Raw genomic sequence first — 25,088 nt, forward strand, 5'->3', positions numbered from 1 at the left:
GGACTTATTAAGGCATAGACCCCCCCCCCCCCCCCCCCCCCCCCCCCCCCCCAAAATAAAAAAGCCATGTCTGAATTGGATATAGGAAAACCAGGAGGGGGGTTATAACAAGAGGAGGAAACAGTAACCCAATATCACACAGGTACTGTGGTAATCACCCATCTGTGAATTGTCCATGAAAAATTGTTTAATAAAGTAATAAGGCTGCTGTGGCGCTTCTCAAAGACTGTCCTGCAGAGCAGCTTCGATCTGGAAACACAATGGCTTACAAATGAGTTCATTACATTCCACACAGAGAAATACAAAAAGATTTGGATCCATAACCCTTCTACAGAAACATTAAAATCCCATAAATCCCTTGTAAAAAAAACAAACATATGCAAATTATATATATATATATATATATATATATATATATATATATATATATATATATATATATATATTTATATTTATATATAAGTTTAGTAACACTATTTGTGAGATTATTTGGATTCACAGAGACTAAATGTGAAGATAGCCTAGTATAAATTCTAATAAAATCAGTGAATACTGAGTTAGCATTGTTGAAGGAATGTCATAAAAAAATACATCTTTTGAAGACGAAAGATATAAAAGTCATGAGTAGCTTAAAAAGCGTCACTCAGTGCACTGAATCCCTAAAGTCTCTCTATTAAAAAGATATTCTGATTACCAGAGGCAACAGTGTGACATACAAATCTACAACTCATTGTTTCCCATATATACATAGTAATTCAGTAGATATAGGTAGACCAGGTGTGTGGAGGCACAATGAAGTCCGATACACAGAATTCTTTATGATAGTTTCATAAGTACCAAGTGAGCCACTGTTTCATATAACTTGAAACATAATAATCACTATTATAATGAGTCCCGTTATTTTCATGGCAGGGTACATGTACACCAGTACTGCAATGACACTGTGCTGCATTCATTACTAAAAAGATTCTTCTTGGAGAAGCTTGAGGTAAATTATAGGGCGGTTACACATGTTGTTGTATGCAGTTTATGTAATTGCATGTATTATTACAGTGTAGCCAGTGTCAGTTTATATAAAGATAGGAAATAGGTGAAAAGAATGTAACATTCAGATGACTTCACAATTTCCAATGAACCGGTTTGATCATGCATGAATTCAAATGAGAGTTGTTGCTATGAGTAATTTACCTCTGGGAAGGTACCCATGACTGAAGAAGCGCCAGGAATAGTCACATCACTAACTAATTTTGTACTGGGCAAGTTTACAGGGCACAAGAAAGTTCTCTTCTAATACTTGTATCTGATTCCTAAGCAGGGTTTATTTTTCTGTGACAAGGGCTATTATACAGAACTGTGTTGTCACAGTGAGGCAGCTATCACCGAAGCAAAGGTTGCACGCTATCTCAAAAAGAGACACTGAGATTATATAAGGCAGCATGCTGTCAAACTAACTGCTTTATATAATGCTGGAGGTTGTCAGTCACGGAGTACTAGGTGAAATCAAGGTTCCTAATATGCCTTTTTTAAGAAGCGAATGCAGTCGCGTGTGGCCCATTTTCTACTGTACCACTCACTGCACCAATCTACCGAGTTCCTAACCCAGACTCGGGGGACATCTATCCCGCCGCCGCATTGTGAATGCACGTAGGATCTCCTCACACTGACAGGTTCACAACCTGTTACTTCATTGCTCGACAGTCTCATGCATAAACAACACGTGGGTTAATTGCGTTAAGAAAGCACGTTTAAGTGCACATTGTTATTCGGGTATTGTAATGGTCTAAAACTAGCAAGAAACGGCTTCAAAATAGAGCGCTAGATCTTCTGCACTCTAGTTTATCGTGCATTTTCAGCGGCAGGAGGTTATAAATCACATCTATAGATTTAAAACAAAATCCGTTTGTTTGTTTTGTTATAGGAATATCATTTTTTTATATGCAACTCCAACATATTGCATATTATTCATAAAGAATTTAAAAAAAAGACTATTGACACCAATATAAAGTGTGTCAGTGTGGTTTAAAGTGTTAGAAAGTGGCGCCACCTGGCGAGTACAAACGTAAGAGCCACTAGAGTCCGTGTTTTGACCACATTTTGAGGCGAGAAATATTCTTCAATATTACTTTATTGTACAACTGATCTAGACCCTGTTAAAGCATGCTATTATTATTAGTAATTAATATCTGCGCGTCTGCTTTTTATAATTCGTTTGTTATAGTCAATTTACGTGATCAAGTTCGACATTCTCGTCCCGGTCACTGAATACGTCCTTAAAAATTAAGAAAAGGAGTTGTGGAGCTTGCCAATGTACCGGCTGAATCAATCCCAGGCGCTGATACGGCAATGGCTCCAAGCACACCGGTTCTGCAGGACCGTGTCGGAGACTGTAGTGCTCGCATATAGCTGGGACACGTGGGCTGAGCAGTGTAACACGAACAACAGGACTGAAAACTCAACAGCAAAACCCCAGAACTGCCAGTGACAACAGCAACAGCTTAAAGCATGAACAAGTGCACCGAGAGTCCGGTGTATCCCGTGAATGACACGGTGTCGTGCGCACAAGAGGCTAGAGAGACCTTGAACGCACGGGAAAGGGGTTTCGTGCTGAGAAGAGTGATTCTGGGTTATTAAATGAACATGTTATTATTATTGTTATTGTTATGATGATTTTGTAGATAGGGCAAAACACGTGTTTATTATTTAATTAACTCATGAAATAATAATAATAATAATAATAATAATAATAATAATAACTTTAGCAGAAATGTGAAATGACAAAATCAGAACAGACAATGTTAAACAAACAGTGAATGATTTATTGAAATCGATTTTTTTTTTAAATAATAAAATAATAGAACATTTATATGCAATATGCATGAAATTACAACCAAAACAAGAATGACGAGTGCAGTAAATTGTGTTGAAAGCAAACTTGTTGTCTTTTCGAATGGTTAACCAATGCCTAGCCTGTTCGATCCGAGGCGTACATCCCCAAGCCGCGTGCTGTTAATGTGATGAATTTAGTTTTCCTGAAAAAGCTGCTGTCGGATAGAGGTCAGGTGTCTAAGTGACTGACAGGTTGAAGCGGAGCGCTGTGAAAGAGGGACTGTTCCCGTGTATTTAAAGAGCTGTGAGAAGCATGACATGTGCAGTACGATATAGCAACCGTTTTGCTTTGCTCAGTTGCAGACTGGAACACTTAGCGTGAGCTTTGACTATTAGAATCAGCGCTGGGGACTTACCTGCTTCCAGATCGGCAGACAATGCAGAGAAGCCGTTTTAATCACAACTCCACAGACAGCAAGCAAGCCTGCTTTCTTCTTATGCACCGCACGGCAGGGGCGATCGATGACTTTTCTTTTTTTGTGCTGTGTTGAGGATGAAATACAGATGGATGGGAAGCCCTGTTGGATACATGTGGATACAGGGGATTTTGAATGTTTGTTTGTTTGTTTGTTTTTTCCACGTTTTCTTCGCTCTTAAGGCAGTCCGGGCTTGCTAAAAAGTTAAGGTTGCCCACAGTTCTTATTGCAGCGTCTCCTCAGGTGTGTGATGTTATTGGGGTGGCTAGGAAAACGCGCTTTCTTTATTTTTTCTTTTCCCTGATAAACAACTTTTTATTGCTGCAAGTGGCGGCGACACTTTTCTAAGTGTCTTTTTATGAATGAGTCGCGGCGCCTCCATGGAGCTGTCTGAGGTGAATGTCAGCTGCCTCGATTGCTGGTCCCACGGTCCGAATCAGAGCAGCATCCCGGTTCACAGGCCTTCTCCCGGGTTGACCGCGGCGCTGGCCAGCGTGCTGATCTTTACCACAGTCGTGGATATTCTGGGCAACTTGCTGGTGATAATGTCAGTGTTCCGGAACAAGAAACTGAGGAACGCGGGTGAGCAAACGACAATCACAATTTGCTAAAAAAAAACTGAGTAACGTGTAATATATTTTACATATATTAATTGCATTTGATAAGTATTTTACTTGCCAGAGTTATACAAGTTGTGTATTTAAAGTAGACCAAACTACATGATGAAGAGGATTATATCATTAAACAGTTATGTATGTGTGTGTGTGTGTGTGTGTGTGTGTGTGTGTGTGTGTGTGTGTGTGTGTGTGTGTGTGTATATATATATATATATATATATATATATATATATATATATATATATATATATATATATATATATATATATATATATATATAACGCGATTACATACATTGATAGCGCTGTAGCCACTCCAGGTAAAATACACGGGTTATTTGTTATTTACATACTTAATTGCAACATACAGTAGCTAGCACACGAGTTTAAAAAAAAAAAAAAACAGGGATATTCAGAAATCCTTTAGGCACGGGGCATTGTTTTCAAATTGACGGCTATGTGATTGGCAGAACCCTTTTTTTTCTTATACAACATTATCTAGTTATGTGGGCTGTCAGTTGCGCGTGTTTTATGGAAGCAGAGATTCGCGGCTCTGCCAGCCTCTTTTGTGAAGCAGTAAACGGAGTCTTTTATTATTTATCTGGTGTATGTTTAATGCATGCATGTAGAAATGAATAAGGAACGGGCTATGTCAAAATAATTTAAGTAAAACACTTTTTATTTGATGGATTGAAATTGCACTGGTAGGGAATCCGAGCGTCTTCGTAGTGCAAATTGGCGCACACATGATCGATACAGAAGTGCACCTAATCTAATTGCACTTTAAAATGAATGTAATTCAGTACAAAAAAATAATAATTTAGGACTGCAATAGGAACACAGTATAACTGTGGACACGGACAACCCTGAACCGTGTGTTTCTGGCTTGCAAATACATGCATATGCTACACCTAAACGCACTGGGAATTCCTTGCAAGTATGTTTTGGAATTAGTGTTGCAGGGACTAGCCAGTGAGACAAACACACAACATGTATTTAACTTAACAGGAAACCACAGCCTTTTAAAAAATACATATTCCTCCAGTACATCTTATTAACTGTGTGTTTGGTATGATGCGCTGCTAGAATGGAACCTGCAGGTCATCATCCACAAGATCGCATGATCAGGTATTGGTGTGCTGTTGATTCCTTTACACATCAGCATTTGTACTCCTGTTACCTACTCTTCACTGCAACCGACCAGTGTCGAGCACAGCACCTTACTGCCCCGGCTTTGTGTTTAAAGCATTCAAGTGCAACCTCTTACAGTCTGGTGCTTACACAAACTGACACGTCCCATTTGTATTGAGGAGACGCGCTGGGCACGCTGGCTTTTGAAGCTGATTCCTCATGCATGAGTAAACTTTATATGATGTGTGTCCTGTCTGTGCCTGTTTGACGTGGATCTCCATGTAAAGGAGAGCAGCTGATGTAAAATCATCAGTGGACTGATTGTATGCAAGCCTGCTGTTAGCCAGGGTTCTGTAATTATTCTGCAGATTGAAATAAACTTGGTCTCCAATCTTCCCTTTAGCAATGAAATTATTCTTTGCTGTGTGTCTGAGTGGCACTGCTTTTGATCCCCCATCTTGCTTATTGGGCACAGCAGAGAATTGTCTTCTCTAGCCTGTCAGGTTTCTGCTTTATTGTCTAGAGCTTCAAAGCACTAGAGCAGATCTAGTTTTATTGCCTGCATTTTTTTAGAAGAAAAAGATATTTCAAAGTACTGCAAAACAAAGTCTTAAAAATAAGTCTTCGGCCCTAGATTTTAAAATGCGATGTCAGCTTGAACATTCATCTACAGAATACAGTAATCAAAAGTGTGCTGCACTTAGCAACTCAATTAACCCTCTGTGCGGTTTAATTAAAATAAAGCCAGTCTGTGTTTAGATCCTAATAGAATAATCCTTCAGAGGGACAACAGCATTGAAGAGATTCCTCCTTGAGCGCCCGCTCTCTATTAAGTATTTAAACAGCTGGAGTTGTTTAATTAATTAATGTGTTTAAAAGCAAGGGAAGAGTAGCCTGCTTGGGGAGATGTGGATCCTGCCTACCTCAGCTAATGAGACCCAGAACCGAGGCTATACTGAGTGTTCAATAATCACAAATATTATTCGCCAGATTGCTACTTTATCTTGAATGCAGAGCTAGTTGATGATGTCTCTGTTAAAACACTTCTCTGTAGCGCATTCCCTATGGTTTATGTCAGTTTATTACACCAAGATAAGGTTTTGGCAAATAATTTGTTTGATAACACTATGTAACACAATTTTTGTTCCTGGGTAGTAAGTGTTATTTCCTAATTGCTTGTGCCTCAAAAGTATAGAAAGTGGCTATTATTCCCCACAAACTTTGCTTTTGTGACCAGGATAGTGATATTTCAAAATATCACTATTTCCAATGGGAAAACGGGCAAATGTGTGTCTTTTCATTCATATAAAGTCAGAAAAAACAGCATATGAATCCAAATTAACATGTATTTATACTAAAGTAATACAAAAATGACTACAAAAGATTTAGAAGCGAGTAGTTTTTCCAGATTTATGATTATACTGTATTTAAAAAAATGTATTACATGGTGTAACCTCCAGGAGGGGAAACTGATACAGCAGTAAAGCTGTTTACCAACCACAGCCTTCTTATCTCATTTTGTGAATAATCCCCATTCACCCTGGATTCAGCACCTGACAAAAACACAGCAATATATTCTAAAACATTCTTTGATCAAGGCTGGGACAGCAGATCTGTTTATTTGGGCAAGCGAGGTCTGATACCTATTATACATCACAAATATTAGGCAGGAGCCAGCACTAGCAGAAGGGCTGGAAAAAAGGCAATTCCATGCCACTTGCCATTTTAGTTAAGAAAGGTCATTTAATTAATAATTACCATGTACATGTAGTCTACTGCCAGTCTAATGATTGGTGGATTGAGCATCATGGGAAAGGCATGGAAACTCCACAATTACTATGCACAAGTACAGCAGGGAACTTGTATAAAGCGATGATTTAAAGGACCTGGTCTAGATTGGGAGACGTTCAGAGTGTGGTTCTGTTTTCAGAAATGACGGCTGTGTGTGTGTGTGTGCATTTGTTGGGTTGGACCCTCTGAAATGGTGTGCACCTATCAGGTCTAATCTGTGTTTGCTGTTGATATGTGTTGGTTTGTTTACTTTTTATAAGGTATCCAACCAAAAAGATATTAGCAAGTACTCTAATTGAAAACCAAAATGGCTGTTTGTAGCAGAGCTGGTTTCCTTTCTCTTGTGCCTTTTATTGTTAATTTTTGACTTGTGTGCCAGACTCAACCTTCTTTGATAAATAAATAACACAATTCCTCTTATTTTCTGAGGAAATTTATTTGAAACTTTAAAAAAAAACTATCGGGAATTGTGAGGTGAGAGTTTGTTCATTTGGGCATGTGAATATCCACTCCATCTCTCATTTCCAATTATTAAAGTAGGAATTTGTATAGAAAGACAGCAAGATCTGTCCCTTTAAAAGAAAATGAAGCCACCCCAATACCCTGAAGAAAAACATGCTCGCCAAGCTTCGTCCATGTCAGTCACCTGTTCAGAAAACAATGCAGTGATTTATCATTCAATCCCCCAAAGAAACACATGACATTCTTTAATCCAGAAATATACACAATACATGCTTTCTGGTTACTGAACTCAGTTAGCTTTCTGTGTCACAAGAGAAAGGCTTTCTTAACACATGTGGCAAATGCAAACCAAATGAAAACACCAGTATTTGCAGCAGGAATGAGGTGGAGATTAAAAGCATGAAGCAATCGCTCCTGCAGATCACTTTCTCTTCTATTCTGGAGCACATCTGCCATGGACAGAACAGCTCTACTAATTGCAATCTGTTATATAAAGCCATTCACCGCTTTACTAGCAATATGCACACCATACTGCAGTTAGAAATACATAAACACTTCTATAACATTTTGATGCAGAAAATGATTTGGAAACTCTATGCGTTGCAGATACCATTGTCGACCCTATTTTTGTCTACACTGTGTTCAAATATCGAAAATCAGAATTACGTCTGATGACAAAGCTCCTTCAAGACTGAGTTTACCTTGATATTGGGTGGGGCTGACACTGTGAATTAAGCTCTGCCAAGGCTGGCTGGATAGATGAGATGAGCTCTTTGTATAGCAGGGGTTTGGTCTCTGGTTTCTTTCATTGCAGCTGTTACTGAACATGTGCAAATCTTTCCAAATGAGTTTGTGTCTCATTTAACACAGAGGTGAACAGCCTTCTTGCCAGAAACCCTAATATGGTTGTTACTGGTAACCCTTGCAGTGTTTGTCCTGAAAAATTCATGTGGTGTTGTCATCGAATGTAGCATATGTCTTATATCTCAAATTTAAAACAAAGAGCAATTGTCGTTTCTTCTGGAGCATTTCACAACCATCACATGCACTGCATAGGGTAATATCTTAATATCATGTGGCTTCACTAATTGTGGACACAAACGACAAACTGTTCAAGTGAACGAGAGTGGTGGTTACAGAGTTAAAGTAAATATGCTCAGTGTGGATTTTCTTTCTTAGTTATCCTAATAACTCTCAGTGCCAGTGCTGGATCTGGACAGCTGTTAGCTCCACAGAGTCTACAGCCTGGAGTACACTAGAGGTTTTCATCAGCACCGTGGTCTCCTGGTATTTCACACTAGAAACAATGTGTTTTTCATACTGTGCTCTGGTTAATGATCAGCTGCTCTGATTCTACTCACTTTTACATGGGGTCCCAGAGCACATGTGAATTCAGCACCAGCACTAGGCAGTCCCACAGCTACTGGAGGAAGTGCTACAGTGTTGACAACTCTATCAGGAATCATAAGGTGTTACAGCTGGACCAGACAGATTACACATCTCCATTTTAAACAGGACATCTGTGTTTGATCAAAATATCATCCTGGAGGCAAGACTTTGTTTGTATCTTTATTAGGGGCGGAGGGACAAAATTGTTCCAAAACAACACACTTCATCCAGACTGAAAGCACCAACTGTTTGTTGTTTTTTTTTTCCAGTGTAAAGGGCAAGTTGACAGAGACAACTTTGTAGTGTTCCGGCAGGAGTGCTCTGAATGCCACCTCTGCACTCAGTGATGACACAGTGGTGTAAGAATTCAGGTCACCAGGGCAATTCCTTTGAGGGTTTATTATAGACAGGTAAAAGAGCGTACTGTGTTAATCAAATAACTAATGTTCAAATAATAATGTTTGTGAAAAACAGCAACCAAATGTTATTTCTTTTATTTACTTAAATTAATAATGCATTTATATATCTATATATATATATATATATATATATATATATATATATATATATATATATATATATATATATATATATATATATATATATATCATGTGGATGCACTTGTGTGCATGTACAGTGGCAGCTCAAATGTTCTCTTCTGTGCAGAAATGGCTGTGGTAGAGGTTTTGTTCTCAGTAGCCAGGGTTCTCTGTTCTGTCTCAAGCGATGAGCTGTCTACCCATCAGTTTTCTGTTTTGTTAGCATTCTGTTATTTCTAGAGGAATTAGCTACGGGATATGCACAGCTATTTATAATGATGATGACGATGACAGTAACAATAATCACAATAAAGAATGCTCAGAGGAATGAAAGCAGCCATGTGAAACAACGGGGTCTCCTGTCTTTTGTCGCTGTATGATGGGAGGGTCTCAGCGGCATCGTGTGGGACAGTGCACTGCGCATGCACTGCTCGTGCACTGCTGAGGACAAACACTGACTTAACACATCCATTCTATCAATTCCCAGTTAGCAATCCCAGCTTGAGCTTGTTGTGGTTCGGAGGCGGTCGAAGCTGCAGATTAATACAATGTCTCACCACTGCACGGTTCCACAGTCCTTTGATTGTCGTCTGTGTAGGGAACTGTAGGATGTATTTGGTACTCCAATGCGGCACCCAATTCCCAGCTCTGTCAGCAGGTGCAAGGTTGTCATGCTGTTATGTAAGATCTTACTGATGTGTGTTGTTTTGCTATAGGTAATTCAAATGCTCTATTTTTAATTCAGTAGCTTTTTTTGTTTGTTATTTTAGGTTTTGTTTGGTGCTTTATATTTAACTGAACATCCACAATATGAACATGTTATTCTGTATTCTGATTGCAATATTGCACCAGGACATCCTCAGGACATTCAGGTGTGCTGTTTAAACTTCACAGTGAGTTTTTCTTTTTTTTTGCAAAGACCATCGGTGGGATTTGATTGTACTGAGTGTCTGACAGCATCAGTGATAGCCAGGAGCACAAAGCATTGGTAATCCCAATGCCCTGCATTCCAGTGCTGGCTAGTCTGGAGTTGTCTGCTTGGGACCTTGCTTGTGATAGGCTACTGTTTAAACAATGTCCTCATTTTTACTCTGCAAGACTGGTTCAGTGTTTATCCTGTAATGCCCAAGCATTTTTGAAATTAGAAAATTGACTTTATTTATGTAGCTACATTCATTTTCTTGTGCAAAACACTTTTTTTCCCCCTATCTGGCAACACATAGCATACGAAACCCCTGTGTGTGTATCAAACCAAAGAGTTTACTCCAGTCTTTAATTTAGCAAATTTCAATAATGTGGATTCATATTTAAAAAAAATGTGAGCTTATTAAAGACTGGAGTAAAGGCTTTGAAAACATGTCTAGAAGTGTCTTTGATTTTGAAACACAAACAAAATGTTTTCCATGACAAAAAAAACAATTTCAATGTTATATATCAAGAAGAAAACCAAGAAAAAACCTAATTGCACTTGAGAACAGTCATACTATTTTCCTAATATTCTAACTGATTTATTCCTTTCAGACACAACGAGGGCAGGCTTTGAACTTGCTTCACTTGAGGGGGTCCAGGGGACTCCACCAGTAAAGGCGCTCCCATGCCAGAGTGCAAAGGAATCACAGGTCCCCCGTCCCCTCGTCCCCCAAGACAGATAATAATTAGCACAGCCATGCCTTGGCATGCTTTATCTGCACGGAGGCAGTGTGGTCCAGTGGTTGAAGTCCAGGGCTTGTAACCAGAAGGTTATTGGTTCAAATCCCACCTCTCCCACTGACTTGATTCACTGTGTGACCCTGAGTGAGTCACTTAACCTCCTTGTGCTCCATCCTGCAGATGAGATGTTAAATCAATGTCCTATTGTAAATGACTCTGCATATAATGCACAGTTCACAGCCTGCCTCTGTAAAGCATTTTTTGATGGTGGTCCACTGTGAAAGGTGCTGTATTAAAAAGAGATTATTATTATTATTATGGTGCTGGAACAAACAAGTGACACCGGTGGGTCAAAGTGATATTCAAGCTGTAGCACAGAACTGTTCTGTGTGACCTTACAAAGGAGCACACTGGCTGGGGAGAGACACCTCACCCTTAATCGTGGAAGATGTTGGTTTTTTTTTTCCACCCACAATTTGGCTTGAACAAGCTGTTAATAAGTCAAACCAATCCTCAGAGAGAGCATCGCGCTGCCAGACATTTTCACTGCTCTCTGCCAGCCTGTGAAGAAAACAGGGAGCTCAGCCAAGCCATCGTCAAAACAACCCAGAAAGATGCCAGATTCCAAGATTCCACGAGACCTCTCTACTCCTGTATGTAATACTACAAACTCTGTAGCAAGCGCACTCTTTCATTATGGACAAAGAAGCTTGGCAGTGTTACAATATTGTTATTACAACACAACAGCATGCAAGTACATTACACATAAAGACAGACAACTGGGACTGCCTTTCATCCACCTGGTCTACTGTCAGTACCTGCTTTTAATTTCCCATGGTACATACAGCCAGTGCGAATGCTACAGGTTCTCCCTGGGGTTTTTGGAGTTTTACTTTCTGGAAGATCTTTACTATTTTTTGTCTGTTTGTTTTAGCAGCACCCTGCTAATCTTGGCTCAATTTCATCTAATGAATAAGAGAGTGAGCATCACAATCCTGGGGATTGCTGAAGAAATATGCCTTCTCACCCCCGTGATCATCTGCATATTTCTTGGACAACACTTCTATTTGTATTAATAAGACTTTTTTTATCCTACTGCTTCTCAATTAAAAAGAGAACATTGTAAATTAAAATAAAGATTGCCGCTGGCATTGCCAAGTTATTTAGCTATGAAGAGTAAACATGTCAAAGAAAGAATGTTAATGTTCAACTGAACTTTAGAATGCTGCTCTAGTGTTCTATCCCGTTATGACATCAGAACCAGATCAGAATTTCACAGAACTGTAACTAACATACATGATATATTTACCTATATCTATAACAAAACAAACAAAAAAACTCCTATCCAATGCAGTGGTGCAACGACTCATTTTGTATTAATGAATCAGTTTCTTTACTTAATATTCCGCCCTGCAATAGAGGTGAGCTGTATTCCTTGAATTGTGATATAAGACCAAAAGTACAACATTGCTCATCATACAGTAGTTCACCAAATGGTTCTTGAACGAAGAAGAAGTGTGGTTTATAGATGATATGAGTTACATGCAATGCTTGTATTTAAACAAGACAGCCCATCGTTAAATGATCCTTTGGTCCTGTTAAGCATAACACTGCACTATACACACTGTAACACTGCACCTCTAATGAAATGCTCATTCATCTTTATATGCGCATTACCACAATCCTGAGACCCAGCTTTTACGTTGATACTTTATAGTAAGGTGCTGCTTATTAATGTTTTATAAATATATAATACACAAATAACTATGTTATAGACATATGTTATATATTACAGGTGCAGTGTTGATTTATTAATACAAAAGAACAAAAAAGTAAACAAAGCAGGTCATGTGATGTTACCAGTGATGGTAATGCACAGAGGGCACATACAGCAAGCTGAACAAAGGCAAAATAAAACACAATACAAAAAACATCAAATAAAAGCCCCGTGCCGTAAAAATGACTAGCGCTACTCCCCTAAACAGGAGGTCCTGCTGGAATACAATTCTCTCTATACTATAGGCTGTTGTTGCCTGAAACAAAGGTCCGTTCCTACCCACCCCGGTATACACACGCCCGCCGACGGCTGCAGTTTCTTCTTGCGTGAATGCTTATTGCCTTTCCCCGCAACCAAACAAAGCAGCGCCCACTAGCAGACAATTACTTAATTAAGCATAATTACAAAAACATGCAAACAAAAAACACATTTTCACGTGCAGGGGACCCCTGCCCTGCTGCAATCCCAAAGTACAATAGCTGGCTAAAGATTGTCCCCTTTTTAATTCCTTCTATGGCTATTGCATGGTTATAAACCACCTATAACATTAATACAACATTAATAAGCAGCACCTTAATATAAAGGGTTACCACGTTTATTCAGAATTAAAAAGAAAAAATGTATATGGAAATAATGGACAGCTGATTACATATGACAGCCCTGTAAGATATGTACAGTGTGTATTGAAGGAGAATGCTCTAGCAGCAAAATTAAAACAAACATACAAGTGGCAAAAGGCAACTAATATGTGTACATTAGTTACTTTTTTGCCACTTGTATGCTTTTTTAAAATATTAGATATATCAAACAATAATTTTAATTCACTGTAAAAAAAAAAAAGTGGTAACATCAGGAGGGCTTGCTGTGTGCAGTGTCAGGTTTGAAGAACTGTTTTAAGCCTCTTGGGCATTTGTGTTTAAAAATCCGAAAAGCTTTCAATAAGAACCATGAATGCATTTCCTTATTAAACATCAAATTAATCTCAGATGAGTTTCGTCACTTTTCCCAGCGTTGTGTGCACCCCCAGAGGCAGTACATAGCTGTAGTTAAGACAATAACCATTCATACTTTTCATAATTAAGGTAGCGTTCACGATTGCTTAACTTTTCTACAAACAAATGTTTATCTAGCGTTTATGTTGTGTCTTGTAATGGCTTGCAATGATTGGGTCATCTCGGTTAAACTGCAAAACATCAGAAGGAATTATATCTGAATGTCATCTGATTAGAACCACTGAACCAGCAGTTTCATGCATCACCTGCCCCCATCAAACTTTACCGTGACAAACGAACTCTGACATATCACAAGCAGGTATTCTGTTTGCATAGAAGTCACTAAACCTAACTGACGTTTCTGGGTTCCTGTAAAAATGATTTGTGTCACTCTAAGTTATTTCAGAGGATTTTATTGGAAGAAACGTTGGCAAACTTAATGTGGGCCCGAAAGCAAGCCATTGGATTGCAGATTTCTGTCCTGGAAAAGCAGATTGAAAATCAGCACGCCAAACCTCATTATCTGCCGCAGTGTCAGTGCAACGTATCAGTGCATTAGTGCCTTCTCACTGGTGTAACTCACCTGCAACTCACCTGCTCCCCCATTTCCTCTTTCATTACAGGTGGACAACTTCATGCTTCGGGGGGGGGGGCTTTTTGTATGGCAAGTTTCATTTCAAGGAGAATTGTCACCGTCTTTCATGTTGCACATGACATCGCAACTCACTTCGATGTCTAGGTGCGTGGGACCTGCAGGCTTCACAGGTTCACACAACATTCGGAATTTAGCATTAGACCTTTTGAATCACATTCCATGCACTTTCCTCTAAAACAAAATACCACTCATTAAAAGGGGGGGGGGGGGGGGGGGGGGGTTGGAATTTGTTTGAATATTGAGCATAAAGTTTTCCTTTGACACTAATCTCATTTGACTCTGCTGTGAGTAAAATATACCCATTTCATTGCAAAAAACAGAATGATTCATTCAAAACACTTCTTGGTTCATCTGACACCAGTTTCACTGTATAGAGAGATAGTGGGAACAAACAAGCACTAGGCCCTGCCTTGATGTTTCCAGACACAATCATTATTCCCCTTAATGTGAACATTTACATAGGGCTCTGAGCTTTTCATTTTCTGTCAGGATTTCATTTTGGGTCTCAGGAGAACCAAAGAGATGGCACGTTGTAATTAAATCTGTATAAACAAGATCTGATCATCTAATCCACTCTAACACAGAAAAGAGAGTGAGAGAGCATGACGAAGTACAAGAGATGAGCCTCTGGGGAGGAGTGACCTGCTTCCAGGACCTGGAGTACGGCAGTTAAAAATGATCTCAGATCTTTCTGAATTCAGATCAGATTGAAGTTTCTGTACTGTACGTGTGGTGTGCAGACCTGCAGCCTCTCAGCATTTGTTTTACAGGATGCATGCTATTGATCCTGGTAGGAGTTCCGGTTGCGGAATTGTTCAGGCTGCAGTGCCAATTCAAAGCAAATGACAACTGCTGTGCTTAAACGGTGGTAACAGTATTGTCTTGAGACATGAAGGGCCTGGGAACTCTGACACTCTGACCCCACAAGAATCCATCTGGCAATACCAACCAGAGCAGTGAATTCAGAGTCCCAGAGATAACATGGTAGCCCAGAAACAAGGTCAGGTCTATCCGTGTTGGCCAGAGATCAGAATGAGGCTCTTCTCCTTTCCACCAGGGGCTCTCATTGGACCAGAATAGCATCTGAAGTTGACAGTAATGCATTCAGACAATTCCAGGGCAGCAGGAGACATCTGGATAGAACTGGTGCTTTTCCTAATTGAGTTCAAATTGCTTATTTTCCAGTATTATCAAAGGATGAGCCATTTTGCCATATGCAGATAAGGTGTATTTAAAAACAGAGCCGCTACTGTTTTCTAAGGCCTTCATTTTGGTTTTTAATTTAACATAACTCGCTTTACAAATCTAAATAAATAACGCTGATTCGATAATGCTGGCTACCACCCATAAAATAAACAATGCTTCTTATGTTTAATAAAGACAAAGTGCTTGCGGCTTATTTGTCATGCTTTCGGAAATGGTTCTGATAACTAACCATGTCTAATGTTTTTATTGCAATCATATGAATATGCTTGGCATACCTAGAAGCTGCAACAGATAAAAAAAGATACTTTAAATAACAGTTATTTCCAATGTTTATAACAACATCATGTGTGATGTTCAAGGATGCATAACTGTGCAGTATGTGCCTCTTGCTCTTGGCTACAAGCTTGCCAAGCAATACACAATCGATCCATTGTGAATTCTCTTAACTGCTTATTATCCCCTGCCAATGAAACCCCCTGTGAAGGGGGATAGTGGAGACTCTCATACTGTGAAGGGGGATAGTGGAGACTCTCATACTGTGAAGGGGATAGTGGAGACTCTCATACTGTGAAGGGGATAGTGGAGACTCTCATACTGTGAAGGGGGATAGTGGAGACACTCATACTGTGAAGGGGATAGTGGAGACTCTCATACTGTGAAGGGGATAGTGGAGACACTCATACTGTGAAGGGGATAGTGGAGACTCTCATACTGTGAAGGGGATAGTGGAGACTCTCATACTGTGAAGGGGATAGTGGAGACACTCATACTGTGAAGGGGGATAGTGGAGACACTCATACTGTGAAGGGGATAGTGGAGACTCTCATACTGTGAAGGGGATAGTGGAGACTCTCATACTGTGAAGGGGATAGTGGAGACTCTCATACTGTGAAGGGGATAGTGGAGACTCTCATACTGTGAAGGGGATAGTGGAGACTCTCATACTGTGAAGGGGATAGTGGAGACTCTCATACTGTGAAGGGGATAGTGGAGACTCTCATACTGTGAAGGGGATAGTGGAGACTCTCATACTGTGAAGGGGATAGTGGAGACTCTCATACTGTGAAGGGGATAGTGGAGACTCTCATACTGTGAAGGGGGATAGTGGAGACTCTCATACTGTGAAGGGGATAGTGGAGACTCTCATACTGTGAAGGGGGATAGTGGAGACTCTCATACTGTGAAGGGGGATAGTGGAGACACTCATACTGTGAAGGGGATAGTGGAGACTCTCATACTGTGAAGGGGATAGTGGAGACTCTCATACTGTGAAGGGGATAGTGGAGATGCTCATACTGTGAAGGGGATAGTGGAGATGCTCATACTGTGAAGGGGATAGTGGAGACGCTCATACTGTGAAGGGGATAGTGGAGACGCTCATACTGTGAAGGGGATAGTGGAGACACTCATACTGTGAAGGGGATAGTGGAGACACTCATACTGTGAAGGGGATAGTGGAGACACTCATACTGTGAAGGGGATAGTGGAGACGCTCATACTGTGAAGGGGATAGTGAAGACATTCATACTGTGAAGGGGATAGTGGAGATGCTCATACTGTGAAGGGGATAGTGGAGATGCTCATACTGTGAAGGGGATAGTGGAGACTCTCATACTGTGAAGGGGGATAGTGGAGACACTCATACTGTGAAGGGGATAGTGGAGACGCTCATACTGTGAAGGGGATAGTGGAGACTCTCATACTGTGAAGGGGATAGTGGAGACTCTCATACTGTGAAGGGGATAGTGGAGACACTCATACTGTGAAGGGGATAGTGGAGACTCTCATACTGTGAAGGGGATAGTGGAGACTCTCATACTGTGAAGGGGATAGTGGAGACGCTCATACTGTGAAGGGGATAGTGGAGACGCTCATACTGTGAAGGGGATAGTGGAGACGCTCATACTGTGAAGGGGATAGTGGAGACGCTCATACTGTGAAGGGGATAGTGGAGACACTCATACTGTGAAGGGGATAGTGGAGACTCTCATACTGTGAAGGGGATAGTGGAGACTCTCATACTGTGAAGGGGATAGTGGAGATGCTCATACTGTGAAGGGGATAGTGGAGATGCTCATATTGTGAAGGGGATAGTGAAGACATTCATACTGTGAAGGGGATAGTGGAGACTCTCATACTGTGAAGGGGATAGTGGAGACACTCATACTGTGAAGGGGATAGTGGAGACACTCATACTGTGAAGGGGATAGTGGAGACGCTCATACTGTGAAGGGGATAGTGAAGACATTCATACTGTGAAGGGGATAGTGGAGACGTTCATACTGTGAAGGGGATAGTGGAGATGCTCATACTGTGAAGGGGATAGTGGAGACGCTCATACTGTGAAGGGGATAGTGGAGACACTCATACTGTGAAGGGGATAGTGGAGACACTCATACTGTGAAGGGGATAGTGAAGACATTCATACTGTGAAGGGGATAGTGGAGATGCTCATACTGTGAAGGGGATAGTGGAGACTCTCATACTGTGAAGGGGATAGTGGAGACTCTCATACTGTGAAGGGGATAGTGGAGACTCTCATACTTTGAAGGGGATAGTGGAGACTCTCATACTGTGAAGGGGATAGTGGAGATGCTCATACTGTGAAAGGGATAGTGGAGATGCTCATACTGTGAAGGGGATAGTGAAGACATTCATACTGTGAAGGGGATAGTGGAGACGCTCATACTGTGAAGGGGATAGTGGAGACGCTCATACTGTGAAGGGGATAGTGGAGACGCTCATACTGTGAAGGGGATAGTGGAGACTCTCATACTGTGAAGGGGATAGTGGAGACTCTCAGATTGTGAAGGGGGATAGTGGAGATGCTCATACTGTGAAGGGGATAGTGGAGACTCTCATACTGTGAAGGGGATAGTGGAGACTCTCAGACTGTGAAGGGGATAGTGGAGACACTCATACTGTGAAGGGGATAGTGGAGACTCTCATACTGTGAAGGGGATAGTGGAGACTCTCAGACTGTGAAGGGGGATAGTGGAGATGCTCATACTGTGAAGGGGATAGTGGAGACTCTCATACTGTGAAGGGGATAGTGGAGACGCTCATACTGTGAAGGGGATAGTGGAGACTCTCAGATTGTGAAGGGGGATAGTGGAGACACTCATACTGTGAAGGGGATAGTGGAGACTCTCATACTGTGAAGGGGATAGTGGAGACTCTCAGATTGTGAAGGGGGATAGTGGAGATGCTCATACTGTGAAGGGGATAGTGGAGACTCTCATACTGTGAAGGGGATAGTGGAGACGCTCATACTGTGAAGGGGATAGTGGAGACTCTCATACTGTGAAGGGGATAGTGGAGACTCTCAGATTGTGAAGGGGGATAGTGGAGATGCTCATACTGTGAAGGGGATAGTGGAGACTCTCATACTGTGAAGGGGATAGTGGAGACACTCATACTGTGCTTACATACCTCACAGATTTCTCATTATAGCTTGTTAAGAAACTTGCTATTGAAACTAGTAAAATCTTTGAGTATTCCTAGAGTCTTTTATTGGCAATTCTCTGTTACACGTTTGAAACAATATGTCCATAGTTGCATGGGGAGGTAATAAAAACCGATTAAAAAATGATTTTTGCTTTTATCTATTGTTAAATCTAATGGACTATTGAATCTAACCCAGTATGTTTTTTATGTCTTTAAAACTCTTCAACATTGCTAGTTTATTTAAGCGTTTTACAGCCAGGCAAACAGACTATGGTGCTCCTGCTCTTAATAATACCTCATATCATTCTATATAAATCACAGAACATTACATTATTGATACAAGAGAAATCTCTTTGGTCCTATGATAAAATATACAGTAGATATTGAATAGATGGTATTTCAGTCATTGCCAGAGGGAGTTTGTATCTTTTTTTTTAATCTTTTGCAGATTATTATGTAACAAATTCTATTGCAATCTTTGTAAAATTATAATTCTATAGCTTACAATGAGACTTTACAACGCAATCAAAATGAGACCATTGAGATTTTCAGGGTGGTAAACCTGGCTGCATTTGTAAAATGATGCATAATCACTAGGCAGTTTCAAGGGGATCTGCTAGTTCAGTTTTAACTTGTGCAAGGTAAGCAGGGAAAGCATTCCAGTGAACTGGACGCTTCAGAACTTACTTTGGCAGGCTTGTGGCAATGTGTGTCTGTAAATGGGACATGCAATAATACAAAGTAATCATATCTGAATGGGTAGTGTATGTTTTTCTGTTAATCGGTGCTCCAAGGTGTCTATTTAAGTTGTATTATACAATATACTTACCAAGGGCCCGGATGCTGTCATATTTGCTTTTGGTTTGTGAATGACATCACTTTCATATGTCTGTGTATTGTTTGCTCCAGACTTCCATGGAAAATGTATGCCCACTTCAGTTGCAAAGTCATGCATGCCGTGAAGACAGCCAGGGGAGCTAATTATTGTTTCTGGTAGGGGCGGGGTCTTTTGACTCCCTTAATCGATTTCTAAGCAAAACCATGTCAAGGAAGCATGTCTGCATGCAACTGTCATTGAGTCTGAGGCAGTGGTTAGGGGCTGTGGAAGAAAGCCCTCTCCCTTAGTCTCTTGTACTACTTGTAAAATATTAACTAGCCCTTTTTGGGAAGCCTCTGTGGCTCCTAAGCACAATCCAACCTCCATACATTTTAATAGGCTTCATACACAGTCCTTATAATTTGTCATATTTACAATGGCTATGTATGTATATTTGACCTTTCTTCTTTAATTGAACATGGTAGCCATGTTAGTAAAATCTGTACAGCAAGACTGAAGTGGGTTTTACATAGAGCAGATCCCAGCTTGTCAGTTTCCGTCTGATATATGCATGAACATATAACGTATAATTATTCGAGTTAAAAATATACCAATCTGTTAGATCTGTTATGACTAATACTGAGTGTTAATACTCCGAGAACAATTGTCTGCCTAATTATCTACACAGGCCCAAGTCACCAATCACACAATCCATGTCTCTTGAATTTAAACTGAATTTGATTTCTTTGTCTTGACAGACTCCTTAGGAAAAACCTGTTGCCCTTTTGAGTAACATTACATTGTAATGAACTAATAACCTCAGAGCCTTTGTGTCCCTCTAATACGAGTTGTCATCTCTGCCACTCACAAGGAAGAAAGCGGATGGAAAGTTCTAGAATTTGAACTGCATGTGTTACTTTAATTACAGCACTCAGCAACATGGGGTTGGAACAATGCGAACGAAATAAAGCAGCACATTAAAAAAGTATCACTATTTACCAAAAGGTTCATTTTAGAAGGGAATGCAACATTTCAGCACTGTTAATGCTATTAAACCCTATTAAAATGTCCTTCTAATTTGCAGTAGTTTCAAAGTACAGCATAATATTTGGCCCAGGGTGCATAGGTTTTTACGCAATGCTATCTTACAGATTGATTTTTATCATTTCCTTAATGAGGCAGCATTTTAAAACAGATTCCGTTGGATTCCAATGTCTTTTTAAGGACAGAACATGTCAAAAAACAAGCGTAATAAATCTCAGGAGCACTGTGCTGAAAGCTTTGGCACGAGGGGCAGGGAAGGTGTCTTTCAAATTGTTTCAAACTGCTGGTGGCCCAGTTTGTGAAGCAGTTTGGCAAGATCTTCCTGCACAGCAAGGGTCTATTAGCTGTAAACTCAATTAGAAATGCATTGCAATTAAAGTTCACGTTCACACTGGGTTGCTTTAGGTAATTAGGAAATTACTAAATAAAATTGTTATTTCAGAGGTTTTAAAGGAATGACCTCAAACTTATGACAAATATATGGCTCATCATATCTTGGGATTTTACTATTAGCAGTGTCTGCACAATCTGCAGATTGTTTTGTAATTTTTGTGATAAGCAGGGGGTCCCAGGCCTGTGGGATTAATATGTAAAATTGGTAAATATTTAAGTTCCGGCTGGAGGTTTAATTGGATTAATAAACTATTTGAGCGATGTAAATAATTCACCCATGCATCATAACTGCTGGATTATGTAAACCACAGAGTCAACTCAAACGATCCAATGGTTTCTGTTCAACGCTTCTGGTTACTTTATTAGTGCTTAGTGAAGAGGAGGGCTGTTCTAAGAACACAGCGATTGTCCTTGCATTGAGCAGAGAAGTACAATGCAATGACCTGAAAGTAAGGACACTGACGAGGAAAGGAGCAGAGCAATACATACAGCTGGGTCCATCAGCTCAGAGATGATGTTTCTGCAGCTGCAGTTAAATAAATATGCAGATCCTCTGTCGCTTAACAAAATAAGATCTGGTTCCTCTACTCTTTAAACATGAGTAGCAATTTGTTTTTAGAGTACTCTTTATCAGCCCCCAGGCTGTAAAAAATTAGTTTTAAGAGCACTCATTATCAGCCCCCAGGCTGTAAGGAATTTGTTTTTAGAGCACTTCATGATCAGTCCCCTGGCTGTAAGGAATTTGTTTTTAGAGCACTTCATGATCAGTCCCCAGGCTGTAAGGAATTTGTTTTTAGAGCACTCACTCCCCAGGCAAGGAATTTGTTTTTATCAGTCAGTCCCCAGGCTGTAAGGAATTTGTTTTTAGAGCACTTCATGATCAGTCCCCTGGCTGTAAGGAATTTGTTTTTAGAGCACTTCATGATCAGTTCCCAGGCTGTAAGGAATTTGTTTTTAGAGCACTTCATGATCAGTCCCCTGGCTGTAAGGAATTTGTTTTTAGAGCACTTCATGATCAGTCCCCTGGCTGTAAGGAATTTGTTTTTAGAGCACTTCATGATCAGTCCCCAGGCTGTAAGGAATTTGTTTTAGAGCACTTCATGATCAGTCCCCTGGCTGTAAGGAATTTGTTTTTATAGCACTCATGATCAGTCCCCTGGCTGTAAGGAATTTGTTTTTAGAGCACTTCATGATCAGTCCCCAGGCTGTAAGGAATTTGTTTTTAGAGCACTCTTGATCAGTCCCCAGGCTGTAAGGAATTTGTTTTTAGAGAACTCATTATCAGCCCCCAGGCTGTAAGGAATTTGTTTTTAGAGCACTTCATGATCAGTCCCCTGGCTGTAAGGAATTTGTTTTTAGAGCACTTCATGATCAGTCCCCAGGCTGTAAGGATTTTGTTTTAGAGCACTTCATGATCAGTCCCCAGGCTGTAAGGAATTTGTTTTTAGAGCACTTCATGATCAGTCCCCTGGCTGTAAGGAATTTGTTTTTAGAGCACTTCATGATCAGTCCCCTGGCTGTAAGGAATTTGTTTTTAGAGCACTTCATGATCAGTCCCCAGGCTGTAAGGATTTTGTTTTTAGAGCACTTCATGACCAGTCCCCTGGCTATAAGGAATTTGTTTTTAGAGCACTTCATGATCAGTCCCCTGGCTGTAAGGAATTTATTTTTAGCGCACTTACAGTCAGGGGACTGATCATGAAGTGCTCTAAAAACAAATTCCTTACAGCCTGGGGACTGATCATGAAGGCTGTAAGGAATTTGTTTTTAGAGCACTTCATGATCAGTCCCCTGGCTGTAAGGAATTTGTTTTTAGAGCACTCATGATCAGTTCCCAGGCTGTAAGGAATTTGTTTTTAGAGCACTCATGATCAGTCCCCAGGGTGTAAGGAATTTGTTTTTATAGCACTTCATGATCAGTCCCCAGGCTGTAAGGAATTTGTTTTTAGAGCACTCATGATCAGTCCCCTGGCTGTAAGGAATTTGTTTTTAGAGCACTTCATGATCAGTCCCCTGGCTGTAAGGAATTTGTTTTTAGAGCACTTCATGATCAGTCCCCAGGCTGTAAGGAATTTGTTTTTAGAGCACTCATGATCAGTCCCCTGGCTGTAAGGAATGTTTTTAGAGCACTTCATGATCAGTCCCCTGGCTGTAAGGAATGTTTTTAGAGCACTTCATGATCAGTCCCCTGGCTGTAAGGAATGTTTTTAGAGCACTTCATGATCAGTCCCCTGGCTGTAAGGAACACTGCCTCCTAAATATTTAGACTATTCAGTAGTAAAGAAAAGGCTGAATCAAGCTTGACATGACTCATTAATCACATTATGTCATAAAACTTGCGATACCTGGTAACAAGCATTGAGAAGAACACTGATTCTTAGGTTGCTTGCCATATGGCACACTTTAAAAAAAAAAAAAAAAAAACAATCTCTAGTTGCTGTCAGAGGCTGACATGCACAGCTTCATGTTGACAACCTCATTATTCAAACACCCATCTTGCACACAGGCATAATAACATTAATCTGTGCAGACAAGGTGCACGGCTAAAACAAGGGCATGTGTTGACAGCAATTTAAAGTCAGTTACATTGATTTGCTTTGCACACATCATGAGGTAATTGATTCTAACTCATCTTCCAACCTGTCTCCTTTGTCTTAGTGGAAACGCTTGGTTGGTGGTAGCACACCATTAAGAGCACCGTAGGTTTGCAGATAGGCTGTGATTCTCATTCAGGTACAGTGTGGGTTATGTAAGTATGGGTGAGTGAAATAATAACAATAAGCAATATCCATACGGAATTGTGTCTTTTTTTTCTGGATATTAGGATTAGAAACGACAGCCTGGTTCCTTTATTTCTGGCTAACAATGTGAAATCTGTTTAGTACTGTGCTTGGGACAACAATAGTAAGTTAGGTGTTTTTTTTAATAACAGCTGGGGGAACAGGTTTCCCTGCTCTGTTCCTTCTCACATGCTGCAATGATAAAAATGACTTCTTTCTTTTCTTGTGCAGGTAACATCTTCGTCGTAAGTCTGTCAGTAGCAGACATTGTGGTGGCAGTATACCCCTACCCTCTGGTCCTAGTGGCAATCTTCCATAATGGGTGGAAAATGGGAGACATTCACTGCCAGCTCAGCGGCTTCGTAATGGGGCTCAGCGTCATTGGATCGATCTTCAACATCACGGCAATCGCCATCAATCGTTACTGCTATATCTGCCACAGCCTCAATTACGACAGGCTGTACAGCATGAAGAGTACGTTCTGCTACCTGTGTCTGACGTGGGTTCTTACTGCCATTGCCACTGTGCCAAACTTCTTTGTCGGGTCCCTGCAGTTCGACCCCCGAGTGTATTCCTGTACATTCGCCCAGACGGTCAGCCCCTACTACACAATAACAGTGGTAGTAATCCATTTTATAGTACCTCTGCTAGTGGTCTCCTTCTGCTACTTGAGGATTTGGGTCTTGGTCATTCAGGTTAAAAACCGCGTCAAGCCAGACACAAAGCACAAACTGAAGCCCAGTGACCTGCGTAACTTCCTCACCATGTTCGTAGTCTTTGTCCTGTTCGCTGTGTGCTGGGCGCCCTTGAACTTTATCGGGTTGGCAGTGGCCATCGACCCACTGGTGGTCGCGCCAAATATCCCAGAGTGGCTCTTTATCATGAGCTACTTCATGGCGTACTTCAACAGCTGCCTCAACGCCGTCATATACGGGCTTCTCAACCAAAACTTCCGCAAAGAGTACAAAAGAATACTGCTAGCGCTGTGCGCCCCGAGGACGCTCTTCGTGGACACGTCCAAATGTGGGACAGAGGGGATGAAAAGCAGGCATTCGCCCGCAGTAACAAACAACAATCTAGCAGAAATACATCTGTAA

At 40.6% G+C, this 25,088-nt stretch overlaps 1 protein-coding gene across 1 annotated transcript; it reads left to right on the forward strand.

Moving 5' to 3' along the window:
* Positions 1-3,527: 3,527 nt before the first annotated feature.
* Positions 3,528-25,088, forward strand: mtnr1c (melatonin receptor 1C). The gene is made up of 2 exons (XM_041254023.1): positions 3,528-3,884; positions 24,223-25,088. Exons 1-2 carry the CDS (start codon positions 3,665-3,667, stop codon positions 25,086-25,088), a joined length of 1,086 nt encoding a protein of 361 aa, XP_041109957.1. The 5' UTR covers positions 3,528-3,664.

The sequence above is a fragment of the Polyodon spathula genome, chromosome 7 (assembly GCF_017654505.1).
Source record: "Polyodon spathula isolate WHYD16114869_AA chromosome 7, ASM1765450v1, whole genome shotgun sequence".
In the NCBI taxonomy this organism is placed as follows: Eukaryota; Metazoa; Chordata; class Actinopteri; order Acipenseriformes; family Polyodontidae; genus Polyodon; species Polyodon spathula.